Genomic DNA, 26,002 nt, shown 5'->3' with positions numbered 1-26,002 from the left:
GCTTTGAAGGTAGTTACCAGCACCTTGAATTGTGACCAGAAACAAACTATTAACCAATGCATCTGAAGCAACCACAGTATTGCATAATCACAAAATCTAGTGCTTGTTAAGACTCTACCAATGCATCAGCACTCTACCAATGCATCAGATGCCGTTTCTGACTAGTCTGGTCTCCAACTGACCGCGTATTTAAAAAGAAGCCTGACCGCGCATTTAAAAGAAGCTTTTCTCAGTCACAGCCCTTTCGGGGTTCCCGCCCCTTTAGGGGCAGAGACAGAGACACTAAGCAGCAGCGTGGTTCCTGGGGACGCCAACGTTCCTCTTATAGGGGCAGGCAGTTCTTCAAGTCCCAGCCCTCTACATCCAAACAAAAACCAACTCAATGACGCTCCTCAGGGCTCCCTGGGGGGGCGCCTGGGTCGCTTCATCCCCGTCTGGGAGTCCTCCGTAAAAGACAACTGGGTTCTCCAGGTCATCCGTGACGGGTACAGAATAGAGCTGGACGCCCCTCCCCCCCGAGGTTCCTTCCGACTCCAAGGTCTCGGTCTGCACTCAAGCACTCAGAGATGTCTCAGGCGATCTCGCATCTCCTGGAAATCGGAGCAATAGAACCGGTCCCATCTGCATAGGAGGGGAGAGGCGTCTATTCTATTCTCTTCACCATCCCCAAAAGAGACGAATCCCGGCGCGCCGTCTTGGACCTAAAATATGTCAACAAGTGAGTGAGGCGAGAGCGTTTTCGCATGGACACGTTACGATCAATCACGGAGGCCTTGCACCACCTAGACCTCCTGGCGTCCGTCGACCTCAAAGAGGCATATCTACACATCCCACTCCATCAGGAGAGCAGGAGGCTGCTGCGTTTCAAGTATGCGGGCCTCCACTACCAATATGCAGCCCTCCCCTTCGGCCTCTCATCTGCCCCCAGAGTCTTCACCAAAGTGCTGGCTCCTCTGGTGGCACACCTTTGGCTACAGGGATTATGGCGTATCTCGACGATTTGTTCCTCCATTCGCTCTCGTACCCAGAAGCACATCAACACCTCTCAGTGACTCTCTCAGAGCTGGAGCGCCACAGCTTTGTAGTCAACCGGGCGAAGAGCCAACTCATCCCGTCCCGCCAGCTTCGTCACCTGGGGGTGCTCATCGATACAGAGAAGGATCGCCTCTTCCTGCCTCAGGATTGCTTCACGACGATCAGGGAGGAAGTACAGAGTGTTCTGTAGTCTCCCTCCCCTTGGCTTCTATGTCTGGCAAGAATCCTGGGACTGATGGTCGCCACTATAGAGGTAGTCTCATGGGCCAGGCTTCACTACAGACCGCTCCAGTGGTTCCTGCTCCCCCACCAGCATTCCATCGCCCGGCGGAGGAAGGTGAGGTTGAGGCTGTCTCCCAATCTCAGGACAGCCCTCTGCTGGTGGCTTTCCCCGGTGCACCTTCTCCAGGGGAAGGAGTTTCTGGACCCTCCCAAGATCATAGTGACCACGGACACCAGCGACAGGGGCTGGGGTGCCCATTGCCTCAGTCTGACGGCCCAAGGCCTGTGGACAGACGCAGAGAGGAGACACAGCATCAACTGGAGGGAGCTTCGCGCCATTCGGCTGGCGCTCCTTGCCTTCCACTCGACGATCCGCATGCGTCATGTGTTGGTCAAAACAGACAACACCACCGCAAAAGCACACGTAAATCGGCAAGGGGGTACCCGCTCGTCCTCTCTCTACTGGGAAGTGGCCCTCCTACTCTCTTCGGCAGAGAGGGAACTGGAATCACTGACAGCCCATCACGTGAAGGGAGACCTAAATGTCCTGGCAGACTGGCTCAGCAGGGAGGACGTGCAGCCAGGGGAATGGTCTCTTCACCCGGCCATCTTCCAGGCAATCGTGGGCAGAATGGGGACTCCAATAATTGACCTCTTCGCCTCCCCGCTGAATGCCCAGCTTCCTCGGTTCATCACCAGGTTTCCATGCTGGAAGGCAGTGGCATCGGATGCTCTGTTGACGGAGTGGCCGGAGGGCTTGCTGTACGCCTACCCACCGACCTCCCTGATCTCCAGGGTACTGAGGAGGATACGGCTCCAGCGGGCCCAAGCCATTCTAATAGCTCCGTTTTGGCCTCGGCGTCCTTGGTTCCCAGAGCTCCTACACCTGTCCAAGGAGCCCCCCTGGGAACTCTGGATCCATCCCGACCTGCTCTCCCAGGGCCCAGTACTTAATCCCGATCCGGGATGGTTAAGGCTTGCCGCTTGGAGACTGAGCGGTGAACCTTAAGACAATTTGGCTACTCAAAAAAGGTCGTTGCTACCATGTTGGCATCCCGCAGACCCTCCACTAACCGCATATACTAATGCACCTGGAGGGCATTTCTGCACTGCTCCTCCCGCCACTCCGTTCCCAGGGGCAGCGCCAAATTACGTCACCTCCTTCTGTTCCTGCAGGAGGGTTTGGATAAGGGATTGCGCCCAAACACCTTAAAACGCCAGGCAGCTTCCCTAGTGGGCCTAATATCGGGCAATAGGTCAGACACTTGGAAAACTTACCCGCATCTGAAACTTTGGGGAGTGACCTTGTTGTCCCCCCGAACAGTACACTGTTTTCCGTCGTGGGATCTACATCTCGTGTTAAAGGCGCTTCAGAAGCCTCCATTTGAGCCAATTGCAAGTATTCCGCTCCGGATACTCTCCTTCAAGCTTGCTTTTCTGGTGGCAGTAACCTCAGCAAGGCGAATTTCGGAGTTGAGAGCCCTATCCATTCATAGGTCGTTTTGTATTTTCTCCAAGGAAGCGGTGAGACTAATCCCGGACCCCTTCGTCAGGCCAAAAGTTGTGTCAGTTTTCCATCAGTCCCAAGACGTCTTCATCCCCTTGTTCTGCCCTCATCCGACGCACGAGAGGGAAAGGCTTTGGCACAACCTAGATGTCCGGTGATGCCTCAAGAAATATATCACACGCACCGCCTCCTTTCGGAGCACAGACAAAATGTTTGTCTCATTCCATCATAGATCCATGTGCTCTGCCGTGTCAGCTCCCACGATCGCCCGCTGGATACGGTCATGCATCACACTGGCATATGAGGTGCAGCGTGTCTCTCCACCATCAGGCATCTCGGCGCATTCCACAAGGGTGGAAGCCACCTCAGCAGCATTCTCGACTAATGCACCGGTTCAGGACATTTGTAGAGCTGCCACTTGGTCCACGCCTTCTACATTCACCAGGCATTATAAAATTGAGACCCACACCGACCTACAGGCGGCGTTTGGCAGAAGGGTGCTTCAGCAGGTCCTCCCTCGGGAGTAGGCCAGAGTGCACCCGCCCCGTGTGTTGGCCAAGCTGTGGTATGTCCCAGAGGTGTCCCTGGCAACAACAACCGAGAAAGGGGCATTGGTTCTCACTTACCGTGAAGGCTTCTTCTGGTTGGTGTTGCCAGGGACACCTCGACCCAACCAGTTTGGCGCTCCTGGCCTCTTCTTGACGGGGGTTCTGTTTTCAGCCTCATTTCAGGGTCTCGGTATTGGTACTATCTTTCAGTTAGGTCCCCCCTTTGTTAGTACCTGTCACTGTTCCTACCTTCTCTAACATCTGGTTCTATCCGTGGTGGGTATCCGTGATCTCGGACAAAGAACTGGGAGGGGTTATCTCCCTAGCACCAAGGAGGCGTGGCCAGATCTCTTTGACGAATCAAATCTGTCCTGCCTAGGATCTAGTGGGAAAGGATAACCCAGAGGTGTCCCTGGCAACACCAACCAGAAGAAGCCTTCACGGTATGTGAGAACCAATGCTCCTATCTGGATCATGATCTGTTGCACTCATAAGAGTGGGTTATGCACCTGCACAGGACCATTTGGGCAGAATCAACTACCTCCTCAAAGTTCTTAGCCCTGCCCATGGCACGTGGTGCACTTCCTCAGTTTGGGCATGCTAGCGGTTTCTCCTCAGTTCCTTTCTGACCGCCATTGTGTCGGCACCTCAGACAATGAGCTCCTTGGACTGGAACAGTTTTCTGGGGGTGGGGGGGGGAGAACAAAATTGGATAGATTTTTAACGTATCATGACTCGGATTGAACCAAACTATTCTTATTCTTAGTACTTCATATATTTATTAAAATTTTCTTACATTTTCTCCAAAGAGGAGGCGGTATATAAGAAAATGAACTTAGTCAAAATGAATAGACGGTTTATTCAGTTATGACCTTGGATTGGCCTTGGAATGGACTTTCCTTCATGATACTTGAGTATTCTCTTTATTTCTTTATCGCTATGGGTAGGGGGAAAAAATCTTTAAGTGCTGTGTCTCCTGTAATGCTAAACTCCCTTCAGCAGACGACCATGATTTGTGTCTACTTTGGGGGAGGAACACAATACCTCCTCCTCTAAAATTTGCTTAACCTCTCATCAAACAAGAAAGGAGCCCTACGGCTGAAGTCTGCCCTTTATGTTGATACGCTCCACCCTGGCACTCCAATGCTCAGGTCTCTGGTTGATGCTCCTGTACCCTCGACATCAGGTATGGCATCAAAGTCGACATTAAGCATGGCACTGAAGTTTAAATCGGGGACTGCCGGGGAGCTACACAAGTCACTCCCCTCTGGACTTTCCTGCTCCGGCTGCGACGTTAGTCTAGACATCGACTCAGGTCACTCCGAGGTCGCCATCGACCCCTTCTGTGGCTTTGATATCGACGCAAGTTACCCCTCCAATATTGAAGGATGTTAATGGTACCGAAGCGTCCTGTTTTACTTTCTTGCATCACCACTCAAACTGTGGAGGTGCCTTGACCTTGACCTCAAAAGAGCCAACCAACTCAAACTGTTGTCCTTGACACAATGTCATCCACCACTCAAATGGCACCCAAGAAGAAGGTCCCTGCTCCCTCTGGACCATGGACCATAGTGCTCACAGATGATTATGACTCCGATTCATCTACTACTTCTACTTCAGGTTCGTCTGAACATCCTGATGAATCCACTTTCAAGGTGGTGCCCTCTGACAGTACTTCTCTGAACGAAGAGATACGTTTTAATCTTCGCCAGAACTCCAAAATGGCTTTGACACTTGGCTTGGAGCTGAAGAAGCAAACTCAAGATGTAGAGGATCCTGTCTACAAGTTCTTCAGTTCCACTGCCTCCACCCAGCCAGTGCACCTTCCTATGCTGCCAGTCATAACCAAAGCAGCTAAGTCTGCATGGCAAATGCTTCAAATTTTTGCTCTGACCTCCAAGCGCTTGGAGAATTTATACAGAATCCAAGAAGAGGGAGATGATTTCCTGTTGAAGCACCCCCCTCCCCCAATTCAGTTGTGGTGGATTGTGCATCCTCCTCCAAATCTGGAAGGAGACACACTACACCAGGGGACAAAGAGCACCCCCCTCCCCCAATTCAGTTGTGGTGGATTGTGCATCCTCCTCCAAATCTGGAAGGAGACACACTACACCAGGGGACAAAGAGGGGCGCAAGTTGGATGTCTTGGGACATAAGATTTATTCCACTTCGTGCTTGGTGGTGAAGATTGGTAATTATACTGCTTGTTTTGCCAAATATACTCATTCCCTCTGGGATGAACTCTTTCAGGAACAAGCTGACCTCTCGCCAGAAGAATTTCTGGCCAAGTTTAACAAGATCCATGCCAAAGTGACTCTCTTCACTCGACAACAATTGTCCAATGCCAAACACCTGTTGGAGACTGAGTCTCGGTCTTTGGTGAGCGCCATTGCTTTGCAGAGACACTTCTGGCTCCCCTCAGCTGCACTACAACCTGACATGAGAGACAGAGTGGAAAATTTACACTTAGATGGGAAGGGTATTTTCTGTCAAGCAACAGACTCTGGAGTCCATCAAGAAATCCAAGTCTACGGCTAAAACATTTTCGGCTCCTGCATAGTCTTGCATTCCCAAGCACTGCCAATATGGGTGGAGGCAATGCTCCTACAAACAAAATGACAGGAGGGAATCCCTCAAACTGTACCAGTGGTTTGGAAGGAAGTCCTTCAATCAAAAGACTTGGGCCTCACAAGGCCAATGCTCTAAACCCACAAATTCTAACATATAGCACCTTTCATTGCGAGGTGAATTTCTACTGATTCACCTTGTCCAGAAGTCACGACCACCAACTTCTTTCCCACCTACTATCTTAGGCTGGCAAGTCATGCCTTCGCATGGTGCGACAGGTTGGGTCCTTTCCAGGGGGCAGACAGGCTATGCCATAGAGTTCAAGACCCTACCGTCATTCAGTGGGATCAAGTACAACACCTTCATCCTTCCTGCTGTTGGAGGAAGTTCAGACTCTCTTGAACAAGGGGATGATATCACCTGTTCAGTGGACAGATCAGTGGCAAGGGTTTTCCTCCCGCTACTTTCAGATACTCAGGTGGGACGGGGGACTATGGCTGATCATGGACCCGCAATGGCTGAACCATCATGTGCACATACACAAGTTTTGCATGGTGACATTGCAGAGCATCCTTCCTCTTCTCCATGGGGAGGAATGGTTCACAATGTTGGATCTCCAAGACGCATTCATCCAGCACAATCACAGGCAGTATCTCAGGTTCACAGTGGGTTGCCATGTTTACCAGTACAATGTCCTGCCCTTTGGACTGGCGATGGCACCCTGTGTATTTATAAAATGCATGGCTGTGATCATAGCGCACTTTCAGTTGCAGGGACTGACAATTTCCCTCTCACTCGACGACTGGCTCCTGGTAGGAAGGATAAAAGATCAGTTTGCTTTGTGGATCTCAACAGTCCTGCTTGAGAACTTAGGTATCCAAGTCAACTGGTCAAAATCAGTGAAGCGCATAGACTACATCGGGGCCATCTTCGATTCAGAGGCTCAGTAGGCTTTTCTGCCTGAGGAGCACTTCTTGCGCATCAAGACCCTGATAACTGTCTTCATAGTGCAACCAAGACAAAAGACTCATGAGATACAGAAATTGCTGGGCCTTATGGCATTGTGCAACTCCACCATGTACTACGCCAAACTTCGACTGAGACTGCTTCAGCTTTGGTTTCTGACAGTATTTTGACCAAACGTGGACAGCTCTCAGATGCTATTGACAATTGCTTACCCAATCCTGGTTTCACTCCAATGGTGGATGAAGGAAATCAACCTGCTGTTGGGAGTCTCCTTCCAAGTGCCTCAACCTGGGTCATGACGGATACTTCCCTGCAAGACTGGGGAGCCCATTGGTGGGATCTTCGCACACAGGGCCTCTGGTCTCCGAATCAGTGCCAAATGCACATCAATGTTTTAGAACTGTTGGCAGTGTTCCAGGCACTCAAGTCCTTCCAACTGTCTCTGACAGGCAAGGTGGTCCATGCCATCTTGGACAATACCACATTGACCGCTTATCTAAACCATCAGGGAGGGACTGTTTCCTGCTCCCTTTGTATGCTAAGTCTACAAATTTGGAATTGGGCCATAGCACAGCGTATGACCTTGACCGCGATCCACATAAAAGGAGTGGAAAACACCTTAGTGGATCCCCTCAGCAGGTCACAACTTTTTCTGCAGCAACACGAATGGGAGATCAATCTGTATTACGTCCAGCCTTTATTCAACATCTGGGGGATCCCAGAAGTCAACTTGTTCACAACATCAATGAACAAGAAGTGCCCCCAATATTGCTCGAGGGCGGGCATCAGCCATAACTCCAGAGGGGATGCCTTCCAATTCATCTGGGGTCAGAAGTTGCTATACATCTTTCCTCCTTACCCCTTGTTGAAAAGGGTTCTAGTGAAAATCCTGCAGGAGTCTGCAAATTGTATATTGATTGCTCCATGGTGGCTCTGGCAGCCATGGTTTCAACCAGCACGACTGTTGAAGGGTCGCCACAGATGCCTTTCTCATCACAAAGATCGTCTAACATGGGAGGACAGAAGCCTTCACTATTCTAATCTGAGAACTCTCCACTTGACTGCCTGGAGAATAACCTCTTAAATAGTATTCTCCACAACTACTGTAAGAAATCCCCTCGTGTCAGCTACAACGGCAAGTGGAAGCGATTTAGGTTGTATGCACCAAGGAATGGTTTTCAGCCTTACACTGCTACTTCTCACCAAATCCTGCTACACCTTACAAACTTGAAACAGCAGAAGCTGGTCAGTGTTTCTGTCAGAGTCCATCTGGCCACTATTTCTGCTCGTCATCCCGGATAGAACAGAGAGTCAGTTTTCTCACATCCAGACTCCAAGAGATTCCTAAAAGGTCTTAACAACCTCTACCTGCCTATTCAATGGCCTACTGAATAATGGAGCCTGTCCCTTGTTCTGTCTGCTCCAATGGAGCCTTCTTTTGAGCCCATGGCAAGTCTCTTCCCAAACTTCTAACACTAAAGATGGCCTTTCTGTTGGCCATAACATCAGCTTGGCGGGTCAGTGAACTAAAAGCCCTTCACACTGATGTCCCCTATACTAAATTTAATGAGGACAGGGTGGTGCTTTGCCCAGACCCTGAGTTTAGGCCTAAAGTAGTTAATGACTTCCATATCAACAGTGACATTATTTTACTTCCAGAATCCCATGACGGCTCTGGAATGTTCCTTGCATTCCCTGAATGTGAGAAGTGCACTCCTGTTCTTACAGTTGATCAAGCCCTATAGAAACACAGAATGCCTCTTTGTGGGTTACAAGGGCAAAGTGAAAGGTTGCCAGATTTCTAGACAAAGGCTGTCCCACTGGATTGTGGAACTCATTTTCCTGGTCTACAAACAACAAAAGGAGGAGCCCCCTAAGACTATACAGGCCCATTCTACCAGGGCTTACACTACTTCTGTGGCCCATATGGCTGACATCAAGCTCAGAGACATCTGCACAGCAGCAACCTGGTCCTGAGTATACCTTTTGTGAAGCACTACACTTTAGATCTTCACTCTGCAGCTCAGGCCAATTACAGGAGGGGTGTGCTGAAAAGGGTCTTACCTTAGCATACTGCACCCGCCTCCAGACTGACAGCTCGTTAGTCACCCACTCTTATGAGTGCAGTAGATCACGATCCAGATAACCAGGTTGCTCACCTGTAACTTTTGATCTGGAAATGATCCGTTGCAGTCATAAGACCCTCCCACCGGCCCCGCTGCAGTATGCAAAGTGACAAGAAGTATGTTTATAGAACATGTAGTGCTACTTCCCTTGTTGAACTGTGGACTGGTTTCATACGATGGTTGAATCCAAATGTCGGTCCTTCAGGAACTGAGGAGAAAACTCTAGCCCGCCCAAACTAAGGAAATGCACCATGTGCAGTGTGGGGGGCTAAGCGCTTTGAGGAGCTGGTCAGTTCTGCCTGAATGGTCCCATGCAGGTGCAGAACCCGCTCTTATGACTGCAACAGGTCACTTCCAGACCAAAAGTTACAGGTGAGCAACCAGTTTTTCTGGATGGGGTTGCACTCCTCCCCCAGAAACAGCAGGTACGTAGTCTGGGAGTGCTCCTGGACCCAAATCTCTCCCTGATTTCTCAGGTTGAGGCGGTGGCCAGGAGTGCTTTCTATCAGCTTCTGCTGATTTGCCAGCTGCGTCCATTTCTGGAGATAAACAACCTTAAAACAGTGGGGCACATGCTGGTAATATCTAGGCTTGACTAGTGCAATGTGCTCTATGTTGGGCTGCCTTTGTACATGGTTCGGAAACTGCAGTTAGTACAGCATGCACCATCCAGGTTGGTTTCTGGGGTTGCCCAAAGGGATCATATTACACCCATTTTAAAAGAACTACACTGGCTGCCAATAAGTTTCTGGGAAAGTGTTGGTTATTACCTATAAAGCCCTAAACAGTTTGAGTCCAAGGTATTTAAGAGAGTGCTGCTTTCTTCATTAACCCCACTGCCTGTGTTAATATCATCTGGGGAGGTCCGGTTGTGGTTGCCACTGGCTCAGTTGGTGGTGACTCGAAACCAGGCCTTTTTTAGACATGCCCCGGGACTCTGGAACATGCTTCCTAACAAAATTAGTTTCCCCTTCTCTGAATGTTTTAAAGAAGGACCTAAAGACATACCTGTTTAGTCATGCTTTTAGTTTATAGTTTAAAAGCTTCGGTTTTAGAGTTTTTATTGTATTTTAAATTGTTCTAATTAGGTTAATGTTTTAATGGTTTTATATTGTGACCTGCCCAGGGACATTTTGCATGGGGTGGCATATAAATGTTCTAAAATACATGAATAATTGAAATAAATAAATGAAATAGGTGCACCACCCAAAGCTGGGCAAAGTAACTCCTGGCTACAGCTATTTACAGTTCTTGTATTGTTTTTCTGCAACTTGGAATTCTTTCTCACACTCTCCTCCTTCAATAGTGGAAGTGACAGCGTGGACTATGATGACTCCAGCTCTTCATATTCATCACTTGGTGACTTTGTTAGTGAAATGATGAAATGTGACATAAATGGTGATACTCCAAGTGAGTTACTTTGCGTTAACAATTTCATTAGTTCTGTTGTGTATGCCTCAGTCTGATTTCAATTGCTTTGAGGAGGGAGAGAGGGCATGCACCTGAGCTAACAGTGATTGAATGGGGTTGGTATGTTGTCTTTAGGTAAACATGCATGCTACTCTGGTTTTAAAAGCTTGTGCTACCCAGTAAAAATATTTATCACTTTCTATTATCACATCACTCTGGTAGCCAAGGAGATAAGGCTTTGAATTTGATATTGATGAAAGGAAAATGACTGCCTTTGTCAGCACAATACAACTCTCCAAGCCTGCCCAGGGATCTTCAGTTGTGAGTAGAATGTCAGTTGCAGGCACCCCTTCTATGGCTGATCTCACTCATTATCCCTGGAAGTTTTTCACAGCCTGTTTTTAGTTTGCATCTCCTCCGGAATGGAGGATGCGCATTCACATATTGTCCAAATTTACCCTGAAGTCCCTGCGAGCTTTCAGGGAGCACTTCACACACTATTCGAGAATGTAGCCTGATTGATATCCAGGGTAAAAATATCCTTTTTGTGCATCACCTTTTTGGGGCAACTTCAAACTTGCAGTAAAGTCTTGTAGAAAACCCGTGTTAAAGCCTGCTGTCTGGGAAAGTCCCTGGCTTTATTGAGGTTCCTAGTGAGTACTTATACAGTATTATAAAGTAAAGTTGTGCCGCCGAGTCAGTGTTGACTCCTGACAACCACAGAGCCATGTGGTTTTCTTTGGAAGAATACAGGAGGGGTTCACCATTGCCATCTCCCTTGCAGTATGAGATGATGCCTTTCAGCATCTTCTTATATCGCTGCTGGCCGATATAGTTATTTCCCATAGTCTGGGAAACATACCAGCGGGGATTCAAACTGGCAACCTCTTGCTCCCTAGGCAGGTTACTTCCCCGCTGCGCCACTAGGTGGCTACTTATAATCAGTAGTATTTTGTCATCAAGTGAGCTGCTTGGACCCACTCCTCTGTTTATTGTTGTAAAAAGTTCATCTTTGAATGGTTTACAGATTTGTGGCCCTGTGAACTTAAGTGGTAAGTTTTACTTTGCCATGTTGTTTGTTTACAGATGTGGATCCACTCACACATGCAGCTTTGGGTGATGCCAGCGAAGTAGAATTTGATGATTTCCAAGAGTACTCGGGTGATATGGATGAACAGGCCCCAGATAGTGAGAACTCGCAAGACAACAACCAGCCTCGGTCAAGTTCAAGCACTACAGCCAGTAGTAGCCCCAGCACTGTCATTCATGGGGTGAATCATGTGTGTAATGGAGCTATTGACAACTCTTTGAAAAGCAAGGGGTTATTCTTTGTCAGAGTTGCTGCTAGTTTTTCAATCATAAATGCCTATCATGAAAAGTTACCGCTAGGGATGTGTTCAAAAAATGATATGGCTTCTGAATCATGGCACACTCCCTTTGAAATCGAGCGCTTACCCAGCCACTTTAACAAGGAGACCAGGTCCATCCCTGCTGCTCCTCTGCTTGCTTCCACTTCTGTACAGGTGGTGATCACCTGCCACCACCACCACCCCCAGCTATCAGCGCATGCCGGCGGGAGTCCCTCAGCCACCTGTGTGTGATGCCAGCAGACACATGGAGGTGCAGGGATGGACCTGCTTTCTTCCGCATTAAAGGGGCTGGGTACGCTCTCAATTTTAAAGGGTTTGTGCTGCGATTCAGAAGCCAAATCATGTTTTGGCACATTCCTAGTTACCACTTCTTAGCAGCCTGTGATCACACTGAGGTGTCAAGCTACAGACAACCTCCTCCTGGCAACTCTGGAGTGGAAAAAGCACCATCATTAAATGCTGTTATGAAGTTGCAGAGGAGCAATGGCGGAAGAGGGGGCAAGCCCTCACCCCCTGCCTGTGGGCTTTTTGGAAGCATCTGGTGAGCCACTGTGTGAAACAGGATGCTGGACTAGATGGCCCTTGAGCCTGATCCAGCAGGCTTATGTTCTTAAGCTGATAGCTAAAGAGCAGATAAGCAAAAGCTGATGTATGTCACAATTATATATCTGATAAAATGTTACAGTGGACTGCTGCTATCTAATTCATGCCTCTTTGATTAAAAATAGATTTACTTACACTAACCTTCTCATGTATTTGCTAGTCCAACAGGAATTGTTAAATAAGAGGGCTAGTTATGATATATGATTATTGGAGATTTTGTGAATTTAAGCACCGTGAGAAATATGTGGAGGACCTATGAATAAAACTGTAGGGAGGAAGATGTTCAAGTGAATTGTTGAGTTTAGACAGCAGACCCCACAGGGACAGTGATGGGCAGCCCACTGGAATTTTATGGATGTAATATATTTGAGACACTGTTAAAAGATTAGGCCAAACTATACAATATGTTAAGCCCCTTATTAGTGATGACATGCTTGTGTTTTCCTCATTAGATAGCATGCATGTGCTATCCAAATATGGATCATGATAAGAGGGGAGAGGGGTTTTTATCTCTTTGCAGCTGTACTGGTCCTAATCTGGATAGCTCCCCTACCCCATGACTACTTTTTGACCTGGGAGGAAAGCTTCTATTGACAATTTGGAGCTTTTTTTCTTGAGTCAAATTGGAGCCATGAGGTGAGCCTGATATGGAACCGGAAACAGAGAAAGCAAACGTTTAGAGCCTCTCCCTACCACAGTTCCAATCCAAATTGGGCCCCCTTGCATGTTCTCTTTACTGAGGCAAAGCAAACATATCAGTCCTAATAATGGGTTTAACATAATGTTAAATCCATTTCCTTTAGAAAATGGATGAAAATGTAATGTTAATAAAGTTCATTTTTATAGAAAAGAACTGGTGTAATAGTGGAAATAAATCTATCACTAAAACATTCATATGGGATCAAAATTGCAGAGAGGTGATCCTGAAAGTGCAACTGATGTATACCAATTCAGAAGAGATACTGTTGAAAGTAATGGCATCAATTGGTGTTCAAAATGATAGAACTCTATTGGGCTTATCGTCAACAGTACAAGAATATGCTTTTTTGGGAAACAAAGTGCCATATTGTTTTACAGGAATCTGCTGATTCAGCAGAGATGGAGGAGAAGATGATAGCTGGATTTTCAAACCACCTTCCCAGTTTACCTTTACAACCAAACTTCCCCAAGATAAGTGCAGATCGTCATGAGAATGAGAGTCCTGCAAGCAGTTTAGGCTCTGTGGAAGGAGTGGTGAAAAAACGAGAGTATGATAACCCATACTTTGAACCTCAGTATGGGTTCCCAACAGAAGAGGATGATGATGAACAGGAAGAAAGCTACACACCGAGGTTCAATCAGAACTTCAGTGGCAATAGGTGAGAGAGCTTCATATTATCCATTGTCTCAACATAACTACTTCAGGAAAGACCAACTAGAATGGGTCACTTTATTGAACTTTTGTAAACTGCTGCTTTGGTAGTCCCTTGACAAACTCCGTACCTCCTCTCTTAAAATATCTCTTTGGTTCATTCTTTTACATGTTGATGATGGCAACATTCTATAACTTGTTGATTTAGAGAGGGATATATGTGCCTGTGTCTCTGTGTTAACCTTAACTACCTCTCTGTAAAGACCATCCTCTATAAAGGAGTTTTACTAATCTTGGTACTTTATTCTTATATTCATTTCATCAGAAATCCTTTGCAGTTCAGACATGTTCAGATGATTTCCTGTGATTGGTATTTAGTGGATTCAGCAACTTCTTACCAGAGGGAATATATATTAAATGCTTAAGCCTCTCTAGCAGTTTTGACACCCACTCATACATACTTGCACCGGCACAGAGGTTTCTTTGTTGTGGTGAAATCTGAAGCCACTCAGGAGAACGTGTGAAGGAAACAATTGTATGGATGGGTCAATCATGTGGGTCTTTCCCACTGACTTTAAGCCAGTTGGGATGCAGGGTGAGATTTGCATGGGAGGGAGCCATGTGTTTAGTTCACATGGTATGCACAACCACATATCACAGCAGCATGAGAAAGCAGTGCCCACATTGCTGCATGTTTGTGTGGATGGGACCTCTGTTTAAATTGCTGTGGAAAGAGGAACAAGTGAATGTGCTCTTAGGGGCTAATCTTCTAACTATGACTGCTGGTACTTAGAATCTACAGAAGACTAGAGCTCTGTGCCTTTGTTCTTACACTGAATCTATAATAAATTTCAGCTTGCATGACAACCGGATCCACGCCAAAGATGGACACTGAGAAATTTGTGTAATTGAGTTGAAATTATTTCAAATAATATTTATGGCTGCAGGATTCAAAATGATTTCAAAACTGTATTGTAACATTTTCTCTCTTTCCCCCCACAAAAGGCCTCAGAAGCCTCTGCGTCCCAACAGTTTAAAACTGGGCAACGACTCTGATGCAGAATCTGATTCCCATGCCAGCTCCCCAAATTCTACAGTCTCCAATAACAGCAATGAAGGCTTTGGGGGCATTATGTCTTTTGCGAGTATGTATCATTGTTTCTTCTAGACTGACTGACTGATTGATTGATTTTTATATACAGCCAGGCATCAAGTCTCAATGGGTTTTACAAACAAATATAAACAGTTAAGCGCAATTTAAAACAGTTAAAAGCAATTAGAAATATCAATAAAATGCCTGAATAAAGATGTTTTCAGGGCGTTCTTAAAGGCCACCAGGAGCAACAAGGAGTGCATTCCAAAGCTCAGGAGTGACTACAGAGTAGACCCAACTCTGAGTAGTCACCACACGGGCTGGAGTAACTGCAGGTGGACCTCCCCAGATGTTCTTAATGGGCAGTAGGGACCATACAGAACTATGGAATGCTCATGTTTATGTTGCTAGTTTCTTCTTGATTTTTTGAAAATAGCTTGGTTATTATTTTTATCCTTCCAGACCATAAGGGAGTAAGTTCTTCACCTCCTCCTCCTCTGTGTGTGTGTGTGTGTGTGTGCATATGTATGTCTTTTTGGAATTGCATTATAAATGCTGGTATGCATTCTTTCATGCTGTATTTTGTATGGATTTTATTGTTCACCTTCTTGTGGATCCACTGTGTGGAAATATAGGATACAAATATGTTAAATCATTTCAGTGGTTGACAGAGTTTATATTTCTTGAACACCGAGGAAGAGGAAGATCCCAGATCTGCACAGAAAAACGAGTGGTCTCAGTTCCACAAATAAAATGCATTTTGGAGATCCTGCTGCTAAATTTTATCCTCCCAAGCAAATAATAAACAAACCCAATAAGTCTAATAAGGGAAGAACTGAGAAGACCTCAAGTGGGAGAAACAACTGTACTAATGTGAATAACTGTACAACTGACAAAAGTAGCTTTTTTTTTCCAGTGGCTTGCGTAACCAAATCTTATTTTCCTTTATAAAGCAATTTCTTTCCTTCCATTCTTCCTTCTGAAAAGCTGTTTTGCATATAATATACTGGGGAGCAGGAAGTGCAGTTGACTTGTGCTTCCTGTGTTTCTTAATTAATTTGAAATTTATCTTGCACATCCTGCCCAGCAGAAAGATGCACAAGCTCTTTCCATAGTGGAAACTTGACTCTCTCCCTACCTCTCCCAGGAGATATGCAAGATTGATTTGCAAATGAGATGGAGAAGCATGGAGCAGGAATCACAAAAACACTGTGCATCCTCTCTCTCCCCCCACCCCCATTTCACTATCCCTTTTGTTGACTTTAAAGTACCACTTGAGTTTCTTACTCCAGAAATGAGGACTTGTTCAGTTTCGGGTATGGAGTAAGCCCAGTATTGAAGGCAGAAAGTTGTTCAGATGTAAATAGCACAGCAAATGGTTGAATGATGGTTAGGAGATGATAAGGTCACGGTGTGTTTTCTTTTTGTTATAGGTAGCCTATACAAGAACCACAGCACAAGCTTTAGCCTATCTAATTTAGCACTTCCAACCAAAGCTGGGAGAGACAAAAACACTCCATTTCCTAGCCTGAAAGGTAATAAACTTATTTTGCCTGTTGTTGCCTTCAGAACCCATTTTGATTGCTAAGCAATCAAAGAATCACCCCTCAAAGTATTTTGGGAAACAAAGCACTCTAGAAATATGACCACCTTGTTTATAATGCCATGGATTACATTAGTAAAAAATTGACTTATTTAGTTTGGTGATGGGAAGTATTGTCTTTAACGCACTAGCTGTAGGAAATGAATTTTAGAAAGGATATTTTTCATGTATTAAGTGTATGCAAATTTTAAATCCTTTGTGTTCCTCTGAGTTTACAGCTGCCAAGTAGAGGGTGCCAGAAAGTTCTTTCCATGACAGTGGTCTATATGACAAATAAAACATTTTAAATTTCCTCAGTGTATGTGTATGTGGCACCAATTGCATGCAGTTTTTGTATGCCAGAACTGCAGTGATGATCCTGGTGTGCATAGACACTCCCTGTAATTGGGAAAATCCTGCTGGTAAGGAACTCTTAGATGTTTATTATTAAAAAGAAACAGGAAAAAGATGGTTTTTTTCAAAAACAGTCTTCATGAGGAGCCATAACATTTAAATTGTCCCTATATATTATGGATTGGATCCCAAGTACTGCTTGTAGAAGCAGGGAAGGATCTACAATTGAGCAAATGTGTGCAATGAACACAGGCTGCCACTTGGAGGAGCTACACCCAAATTTCCAACTTAAGTAATAATTTCACCATAGGGATCAATGGGAAACTAAAAAATATTAATAACTCCTGAGCTCTGAAGCAGAGAGCTCTGAAATTTCACATGGTGTTCCTACATGATTATAGCATTAAATGTCTGGATGTTGAAAGAGTTCGGCCTACTTGCTGATTTTTAATGATTTTTAGGGATAATACTTATTTAAGTGTTAGCACCATATGGATTTTGAGAATTTTCTGCCCAGCTATTCTGGAATTATAGGGTGCAAAAAATGAGGGTACCTCTCCTTTTATATGCAGGCAAGGGGCAATTTCCTCCAAATAAAGCTTGAATGGACATTCAATTCTAGAATTGAGATTCAATTCTAGAACTTTGTATGACTTTCTGCTACAAAACCAAGCAGTTACGACACTTTAAAACAGTCTTAGAAACCTTTTTAAAAAGACCATTAAACATTGACGAGTGAGCCAATATCCTTAAAAGTCCTTCACATTTAATGCTATAATCATGTGATAGGATTTGGTGTTTAAATTAATAGAACACCATGTGAAATTTCAGAGGTTTCTGTCCAACCATTCAAGAGTTATTAATCTTTTTGAGTTTCCCATTGATCCCTATAGGGAAAGTATCCTGTGGGGCCCATGCTCAGTTCTTGCACATAGGCCCTCTCAGAGCTTGTTATACCATTGTATAGAAGGAAGTTCCTGCAAGGAATTTTCTGCACTCCCACCTTCCCACAGCATCCCCCTATGCCCAACAAATAATCTCTTTTGCGGGTCAAGGACCTTGTGGTGGGGCACAGTGGGTTGCAGGAGGTGGCAAGAGAAACCATATGGAGACATTTTTCACAAGCAGCAACACTTGCAAGAACTTACTCTGTGCACAATACCTAGGATGCAACCCAGTAAGTCTGCTTACTAGATGGAAAAATTAACATTAGAATTCTTTTTTTAAAATGGTCTTTCACTTCTGTTGCGGCAGCGAATCGCCTTAAGCCCAGTTGTTTCCTTTGAAGAATATGCAGTGGCAGAATGTGAGATGTTGTAGGGTATCTTATGGTTAATTTTTGTGATTGCTACTGATAAAGGAAAGAGAACTGAAGCTTGCCATTGTTTTCACATTGAAACATTTTAGTTGCTCAGCTGGTGGAAGAATGTTTTATTTGCTTTTCCAGTTCTTATTTATGGTTAGAATATACTATTTTTCTTTTTAATAAGTTGATTTTATTTATTTCTTCCCCCTCTCCATTTTCATCGGTAAAGATTACTTTAATCTGGAAGTGGGAAGGGATGTGGATGAAGGTTGGTATGATGTCTTGCTGACCTTTGACCTTTTAGTAATAAAGGCCAAAAGTTAGTTTTGTGTTGCTGCATTGGACTTTGCTTTGGATAGAATGATTTTTTCCTGGGTGTGTGTGTGTTTGTGTAAACATAATAAATAAATAAATGTATATATGTAGAGAGAGAGAAGGAATGTGACTAATTTGGTGAAGACTCTGCACAGTTTTTCTGGGAATATATCCAGTTGGTCATATTCCTATATCCATTTGTGCAGAGATCTTCTGTTAAATTTGTTATTGATAACACACATTGGAAGAAAACAGTGATGGGTTTTTCCATTTCTTTTTCATGCTTTGTGTCTCATCACCTGCAGTTTATTCTCATTTCTTGCCAACTCCTTTTCTATATGGCCCAGCAAGATTCTAAACTTTTGGACAGAGTTTCCTTCCCTTTGTCAGTACTTTCACTTTCATATATACGCAAAAATTTATGAGCAGGCTGACTTGACAAGTGCTTCTCTGAAGCAGCATATTATTTGGAGGAATGGTGTGTGGTGGACTCATTATGCTGCATAATTGTTGATTTTCTCAACAGTTTAATTCTTTATGATGTGAAATGGGTAGAGAGTTGTTTCTCATTAAACTTCATTTTGTCATTATTTCATTACCCTTTGCAGCCCTCCCTTAATGCTCTATTTCATTTACCTTCCTTCATGTTTTGAAGGGAGATCCTTTGCAGTGTCTGTGCAATAAAATATACAGTACTGATTTACAGGATACAAGGAACACTCTATTTTTGTTTTGGAAGGGATTCAGAGTATCTTTAAGTTTTTACATGACTTTTCTATTTGAATTTTAGAGCACATCTGGTACTGCAGACATTAGCTAGTTTTATATACCACTTGGATTATGCTGAGGATGCTTAGTATTTTATAGTTTGGGGACAGAGAAATGATAGATATGTCTAACTCCCTCACAGAACTACATTTCTTATGGCCAAACTAGATGCAATGTTAAAACAACATAGGAACATAGGAAGCTGCCACATACTGAGTCAAGCCATAAGTCCATCTAGCTCAGTATTGTCTACACAGGCTGGCCACGGCTTCTCCAAGGTTGCTGGCAGGAATCTCTCTCAGCCCTATCTTGGAGAAGCCAGGGGGGGAACTTGGAACCTTCTGCTCTTCCCAGAGTGGCTCCTTCCCCTAAAGGGAATCTCTTACAGTGCTCACACATCAAGTCTCCCATTCATATGCAACCAGGGCAGACTCTGCTTAACTAAGGGGACCAGTCATGCTTGTTACCACAAGACCAGCTGCTCTTGTGATTAATTAAACATGTCTTTGTCTAATTTAGAAGTTACTTTCTCTCTTAAAATAGCCAGATCCGGACTGCAGCAGAGGGGTAGAAAGTATTTCACCCTTTTACCTTTGTGCCATTTCCCTTTCAGCAGGAAAATAATGGCATAGAGGTAACTCCCTCCGAAGGGCAGTGGATCCCTCATGGTGGGTTTCAGCGATGCCTTTGAGCGATGCCACAGCTTGTGGGGGGTGGCAGTAGATTTTCAGTAAAATGGCACTGAAATAAAAGGTTAAGTACACCCTACCACTGTGCTGCAGTCCCAGTCCAGATTAGGCCTCTGAGCAATTTCTATTTTAAAGAGAAAATAACCCTCAAACTAGACACTGAGATATTCAACAATGTGTACAGTTTGGCTGTCAGCATTTTTGGGTGAAAGCCATGATGGTCAGCTGGATTTGTTTCAAAGTGTGGTTCCAGGCAGAGGACTTTTTTAGTCTCTGGCGTGCTGGCTCAGCTGATACCCTGAAGCCATATGGGGGACAGTGATGGTCTCTGTGTTAATCCACTGATCCAAGGAGCAAGCAGCATGAGTGTTGGTCGGTTGATAGAAAACACAGCATGTTGTGTATCACAATCCCTCAAGCTGGCTGGTACCTCTTCCTTGAGTTACCTGTCCCTTCCACTTCTGCTTTATTCCTAAAGCAATTAATCAGCCATGAAGGAAACGGCTGTCTGGACCAGTTTAATATAGATTTCCCCCTAACTAATTCTGAACTGTGATTAAGAGAGGGAGGGGAGGAATAAAGTAACTAACTTTACTATATATTTAGAAATGGTGGTGATTTTTCAGTGCACTACTAATTGTTTATTTTGTGTCCCAGTATTTGGGCTAAATACTATAATGGAGATTATTACTGAAGCTGGGCCAGTAAGCAATGAAGGTGGGTTTTCCTTGCATCATGAGCTGTGCATGACATACCAACTCCCAGCAAGCATCCTTGTGCCTGTCCTTTGGGCAACTTTTCTCACTGGTAACCAGTATCACATGATTTCTACTAGTCACTCTCCCATAATGCATTATGCTTTTCCATATAGTGTCTAATCAGAAGATGGTTCTTGTGGCAGAAATGCATGCAGAGCAGCCAAGCTTCTCCTGCCTTTCACCTTCTGCTCCTGTTACCATCTTCTCTTCCTCATTCCCATTACTGTTTTCTGCCGATGTATGAAGCAATAATATGAAACATGCTGCTGCTTTTTCCAAGTTTCTCCATATGTCCTTTTAATTAGAATCTTAGCTGACTCTTGTGTCTCAAATTGGTGCCATTCATAGACCAAGGTGTCCGTTTTAGTGACTTCTCTCATTCTACCTCCTCTCTTATGCAGGAAACAGGCGAGCACTTGTGGATCAGAAATCTTCTGTTATAAAGCACAGCCCAACAGTTAAAAGGGAGTCTCCTTCACCACAGGGACGAACCAGTAATTCCAGGTAAAAGCATTGAATACCTTATTTTCAAAAGAGGAATAACCTAGAAATACCCATTGAGAGTTACTGTAGAGGCAAAGTGAGATTTCTGTTTTATATCCCTGGTATTACTTAAGTCTTCAGTCTTCAGACAATTCTGCAAACGATGGTTTGGAGGAGGATCAAGAACAAGCAGCAAGAAGTCTCGGGCTCACACATTTCTCCCTCAGTTTCCCCTACTCTTGAAGGGAGGAAATTAGAAGCTCCTGCTTGTACAATTCTGCCTAGCCAGTTATTCCTCCTCTTATTTCTGCATTTGATTGTGTCTAATTGGTAACACTTTGCCAGCATTGCTAATTTCATTTTGCAATCTGTCCAGCTTTTCAGATTTCAGATGTTATGGCTAGAGCTGAATGAAATTGAGCTAAATATACTTGTGATGTGACAAGGTCCACTAAGTAATTAAGTGGGGCAACAAGCATATGAAACTGTCTGCACAATTGTGGTTACAGATCTTGTGCTCAGCACTTTCATTCTTCCATCCCATGTTCTTCTGTGTATCTCCATTCTATAGTGAGAACCAACAGTTCTTGAAAGAAGTAGTTCATAATGTCCTGGATGGACAAGGAGTTGGTTGGTTGAACATGAAGAGAGTTCGGCGTCTGTTGGAAAGTGAGCAGCTTCGTGTCTTCGTATTAAGCAAGCTTAATCGCACCATCCAGTCAGAGGAGGATGCTCGACAGGATGTTGTCCAGGATGTGGTCAGTTTTCTGTTTCTATGGTACTCAAAACTTTTCTGCAGAGTTTGGTTGAAAGAGGGAATTCTGGAAAGGTCTTGAATTCTTTCTTCGGTATAGAAATTTCATAAGTTATAAAGTTACAGAAAATCAATTGGAATGTGAGGAAATTATATCTTTCTGAGGGAAAAGGAATAGCTGGAACTGGATCCCGAATAATGAATCATCCTCGCCCTTGTGAATATTTTCATTGCAGGAGATCAACCGCAAGGTTTATAAAGGGATGCTGGACTTGCTGAAATGTACTGTATCAAGCCTTGAACAGTCGTATGCAAATGCTGGACTTGGGGGCATGGCCAGTGTCTTTGGCCTGCTGGAGATAGCACATACTCACTTCTATAACAAAGGTAAGAGAATATGAAGTATTCATGAAGCAAATAAAATAAATAAATGCAAAATCTGTGGGAAGCCTCATGTTGCAAAACTAAATCTTGTCTGGTTGTCTGGCACAATCAGTAACTTTATGACAGTTTAAGGTTATATAGAACTTGTAATTAGGGATTGCATGGAACCGGTTCGGAGGCCTTTTATGGGCCTCCAAACTGGTTTGAATGTCGCCTGGTTCTGCCAGTTCGGAGGTGGAGGGGTGCTGCTTTATGGGTGGGAGAGGATGCACTTACCCCTCCTGTTGCTCTTCTTCTGCTGGCACACCAGTTTTCTAAAATATCTCAGGGTGGGAGCATACCGCTCTGCCATCCCATTGCCCCCGTTTACTGGAACTATTAGGAAGTAGCTGACGTGCCGGTGCAGGCACGCACACATTGGGTGCGTCGGTGTGAGCCTGCCCGCACTGGTAAATGCAGGCGCGTCGGCTGCTTCTGGATAGTTCTGGTAAATGGGGGCAATGGGGTGGCAGGGAGGTACGCTGCTGCCCTGAGGGACTTTAGAAAACCGGAGCGCCGGCAGGGGAAGAGTGGCGGGAAGGGTAAGTGCACCCTCCCCCACCCTTAAAGCAGCACACACCCCCGCCTTCGAACCACACCGTCCGGTTCCGTGCACATCCCTACTTGTAATTATTGAAACATGCAGACAAAATAACAGCCCTTTGTTAGATTTGGATTAGTTTTTAAAGTGGTTGTGTTTTTGTTGAGAATAGACTGTGCATCATGGTGTTAGATGTGGGGTCTCCGTGAAATTAATGTGAACCCCCAAAATATGACTTCACTCAAATTATTTTTTCATAGTTCTGGGTATACGTATAACAGACAGGGTTTTGAAAAATATAACACCGTTATTGAATAAATATAAAGAGCTGTATGGGAAACATCCCCCCGCCATTGACTCATCCATACATAATACAATTTATTTATTTCCATTGGCACACCCAAATTATTATTTCTTGTTTACACAGTCAGACAGGTGTTATTGACTGGTTTGTTTTATCCAGACATCGAGTCCTTCCCAAGGACCTGGGATGCCAGAATTTTATTGTCAATTGTTATAGGTATCGTCGCAGAATATAGGCTGTTCCCAGGAAAGCTGCTTTTTGTAATTGGCTGGTGGTGATTTCTGTGGCCCCTATGGGGTTGAGGTGCTCTTCAAGATCTTTTGGAACTGCACCCAGGGCGCCAATTGCCACTGGGATTATTTTGGTCTTTTTCTGCCACAGCTTTTCAATTTCAATTTGTAGATCTTTGTATTTGGTGATTTTTTCTATTTCTTTTTCTTCTATTCTGCTATCCCCTGGTATTGCTATGTCGATTATTTTGACTTGTTTTTTTTCTTCTCGACTACAATGATATCTGGTGTATTGTGTGGTAGATGTTTGTCTGTTTGTAGTCGGAAGTCCCATAATATTTTTACATCTTCATTTTCTTCAACTTTTTCAATTTGATGGTCCCACCAATGTTTGGCTACAGGTAGCTTGTATTTTTTACAGATGTTCCAGTGTATGATCCCTGCTACCTTGTCATGCCTTTGTTTGTAGTCAGTCTGTGCGATCTTTTTACAACAGCTGATTAGGTGGTCCACGGTTTCATCTGCTTCTTTACAAAGGCGGCACTTGCTGTTTGTTGTGGATTTTTCGACTTTTGCTTTTCGACTTTTTTGCTTTTTGACTTTTTGACATTATTACTACTACTACTACTACTACTACTACTACTAATTCAATTTATATATCGCCCTTCTGTTGCTCTAAATGAAATTTATTTCAGCAAATTGGCCTGGAGATGACATACACTGTAACAAAATATCAGTTTGATAAAAGATTGAGATTGAGTCGTTTAAAGGAAAATTATATGTTCCAGCAGCACATTCATATTGAGAACATTGAGGGCAATCCACAGGGGCGGAGCCACCATTGGGCAAACGGGTTCAGAGATCCTGGGCCGCTGCCTCCAGGGGCTGCACCATGCTGCTCCAGACACGCCCCCCAAATTTGACGTCCGTTGCAGGGGATGTTTTTTTCCCTTCTAAACGGGGCCATGTGGCCCCATTTGGTACTGAAATCGGTCTGTGCCGATCTGCCCAACACAGAGTGGGCCGATCTTCCTCCCAAACAGAGCCGCGTGTCCCCGTTTGGGAGGGAGACAATGCCCCCGCGTCTGACGTCAGATGTGGGGGCGGGTTTTTGGCCACGTTTGGTTCTGAAATCGGTCTGCGCTGCGTAGGCAGCATGGCTGGAACAGCTCTCCCTGCCTTTAAAGGAGGAAAAATGAAAAAGAAACTGTGCAAAGTGTGGAGACAAAGGGGCCATGAAAAAGATACCAATAATTGCAGAAGCACAAATTGTGCTGCATTTAAAGCTCCAGAGATCTATGTGTAGGAAATGAGCAAGACACACATTTGTGCTTCTGCAATTATTGGTATCTTTTTCATGGCCCCTTTGTCTCCACACTTTGCACAGTTTCTTTTTCATTTTTCCTCCTGATTCGGCGTGCATCCCATTTTTTCTGCTCCCTGCCTTTAAAGGCAGAGAGAGTCGCTCTGGCCTATGCTGCCCAACACGGAGCAGGCTAATCTCCCTCCCAAACGGGATCGCACAGACACGTTTGGGAGGGAGACCATGCCCCCGCGTCTAATGTCAGATGTGGGGCCATGGCTAGATGTCAGATGTGGGGGGCGGGGCCAAGGGGCTGCTGCGGTGGCTGAACATGGGCTGCCGCCAGCCCCCCTCCGCCACTGGCAATTCAGTTATTATGCATGAAGACCAGGGCATGCATGTACATACCCATGTGCTATTCCCCACACAAGCATATGGCAGGGAAAAGTGCAAAGCAATGAACTGTGTTTATATAGTGCTCCTGCAGTTTTTGCTAGAGCTCTTGAAGTTATCAGCATGTTATCTGAGGGGCTTGAGAAGACCAGCATGCAGTACCACCTAGATCTAGTAACCAATGTGGTGTGGTAGGAGCTAGGAGATCCTGATGTGGTTAACCATGTGGTTAACCTTTTTCACAATTTGAAATTTAGCTTGTAGCCATGAGGACTCGAAGAAGAAAAATGTAAATGTCCTGAGATTAATAGGAATGCAGTTAATTGCCTCAAGAACAGTAGTATAATATTGCCCAATCCTTACTTCCAGTTTTAAGCAAATACATTGCCTCAGAAAAAGAGTGTTCTGAGTCTTTCTTATCTCGGCTCACATGGCTTTTTTAAGACACAAAAAATATCAGAGTTATAAAATAATCTTAGTGTATCACATTTTATTTTTTATTTCAAAAAACTATATAATCTGAGTTAAAACATGTTGAATTAGCACAGAACAGAGTTCTAGGAGATTAATGTTTGATTAAATTAATTAATTAAGCCTTCTGAAAGACCTCTTCACTAAATGTTGTCTTAAGGTCATAGGGGCTGTGCAAATTTGTACAGCCCCTACAGGTTGAGTATCCCATATCCGGACATCTGAAATCCAGAATGCTCCAAAATCCAGACACCACGCCGTAACAAAAGCAAAAAACAAAATGCCTCAGCTCACTCGCTTGTAGATTCCCAGTTTTGCTGCTTTTAAACATGCAGTCAAAACTTACATATTTCAGAAGGCTGTTAGTGGCAGGGGTTTTGTCTGTAATTCTCTCTAGTTGCGTCTCTGTTTTTATTGTGAGGCTTTTTAATGTTCTCACTTTGGCGCTAGAGAGAAAGGGAAAAGCCCCCCTCTTCCACTCCCTGCTCAGTTTGGCTCCTGCTCTGTTTTGGCGCTCTGGGTCCCATGC

At 44.7% G+C, this 26,002-nt stretch overlaps 1 protein-coding gene across 46 annotated transcripts in view; it reads left to right on the top strand.

Moving 5' to 3' along the window:
- The window catches only part of MADD (MAP kinase activating death domain), a 142,539-nt gene that overhangs the window by 61,726 nt on the left and 54,811 nt on the right, over nucleotides 1-26,002 (top strand). For 20 of the 46 annotated variants that reach the window (XR_008314315.1, XM_053287611.1, XM_053287632.1 and 17 more), the window contains 9 exons: nucleotides 10,279-10,382; nucleotides 11,469-11,662; nucleotides 13,433-13,713; nucleotides 14,712-14,851; nucleotides 16,233-16,334; nucleotides 20,471-20,530; nucleotides 20,973-21,075; nucleotides 21,626-21,812; nucleotides 22,045-22,195. Coding sequence is in view for 45 of the 46 variants with exons in the window: in XM_053287611.1 (XP_053143586.1) it covers nucleotides 10,279-10,382; nucleotides 11,469-11,662; nucleotides 13,433-13,713; nucleotides 14,712-14,851; nucleotides 16,233-16,334; nucleotides 20,471-20,530; nucleotides 20,973-21,075; nucleotides 21,626-21,812; nucleotides 22,045-22,195 (1,322 nt within the window). In the remaining variant the exon portion in view is untranslated. Of the gene's footprint in view, nucleotides 1-10,278; nucleotides 10,383-11,468; nucleotides 11,663-13,432; nucleotides 13,714-14,711; nucleotides 14,852-16,232; nucleotides 16,335-18,270; nucleotides 18,310-20,470; nucleotides 20,531-20,972; nucleotides 21,076-21,625; nucleotides 21,813-22,044; nucleotides 22,196-26,002 lie in introns of all 46 variants that reach the window. The other 26 variants (XM_053287620.1, XM_053287618.1, XM_053287626.1 and 23 more) reach the window with 3 other exon arrangements.

The sequence above is a fragment of the Hemicordylus capensis genome, chromosome 1 (genome assembly GCF_027244095.1).
Source record: "Hemicordylus capensis ecotype Gifberg chromosome 1, rHemCap1.1.pri, whole genome shotgun sequence".
Classification (NCBI taxonomy): Eukaryota; Metazoa; Chordata; class Lepidosauria; order Squamata; family Cordylidae; genus Hemicordylus; species Hemicordylus capensis.
The sequence above is the reverse complement of the archived record's forward strand: the minus strand, read 5'-3'. Positions and strand labels throughout refer to the sequence as shown.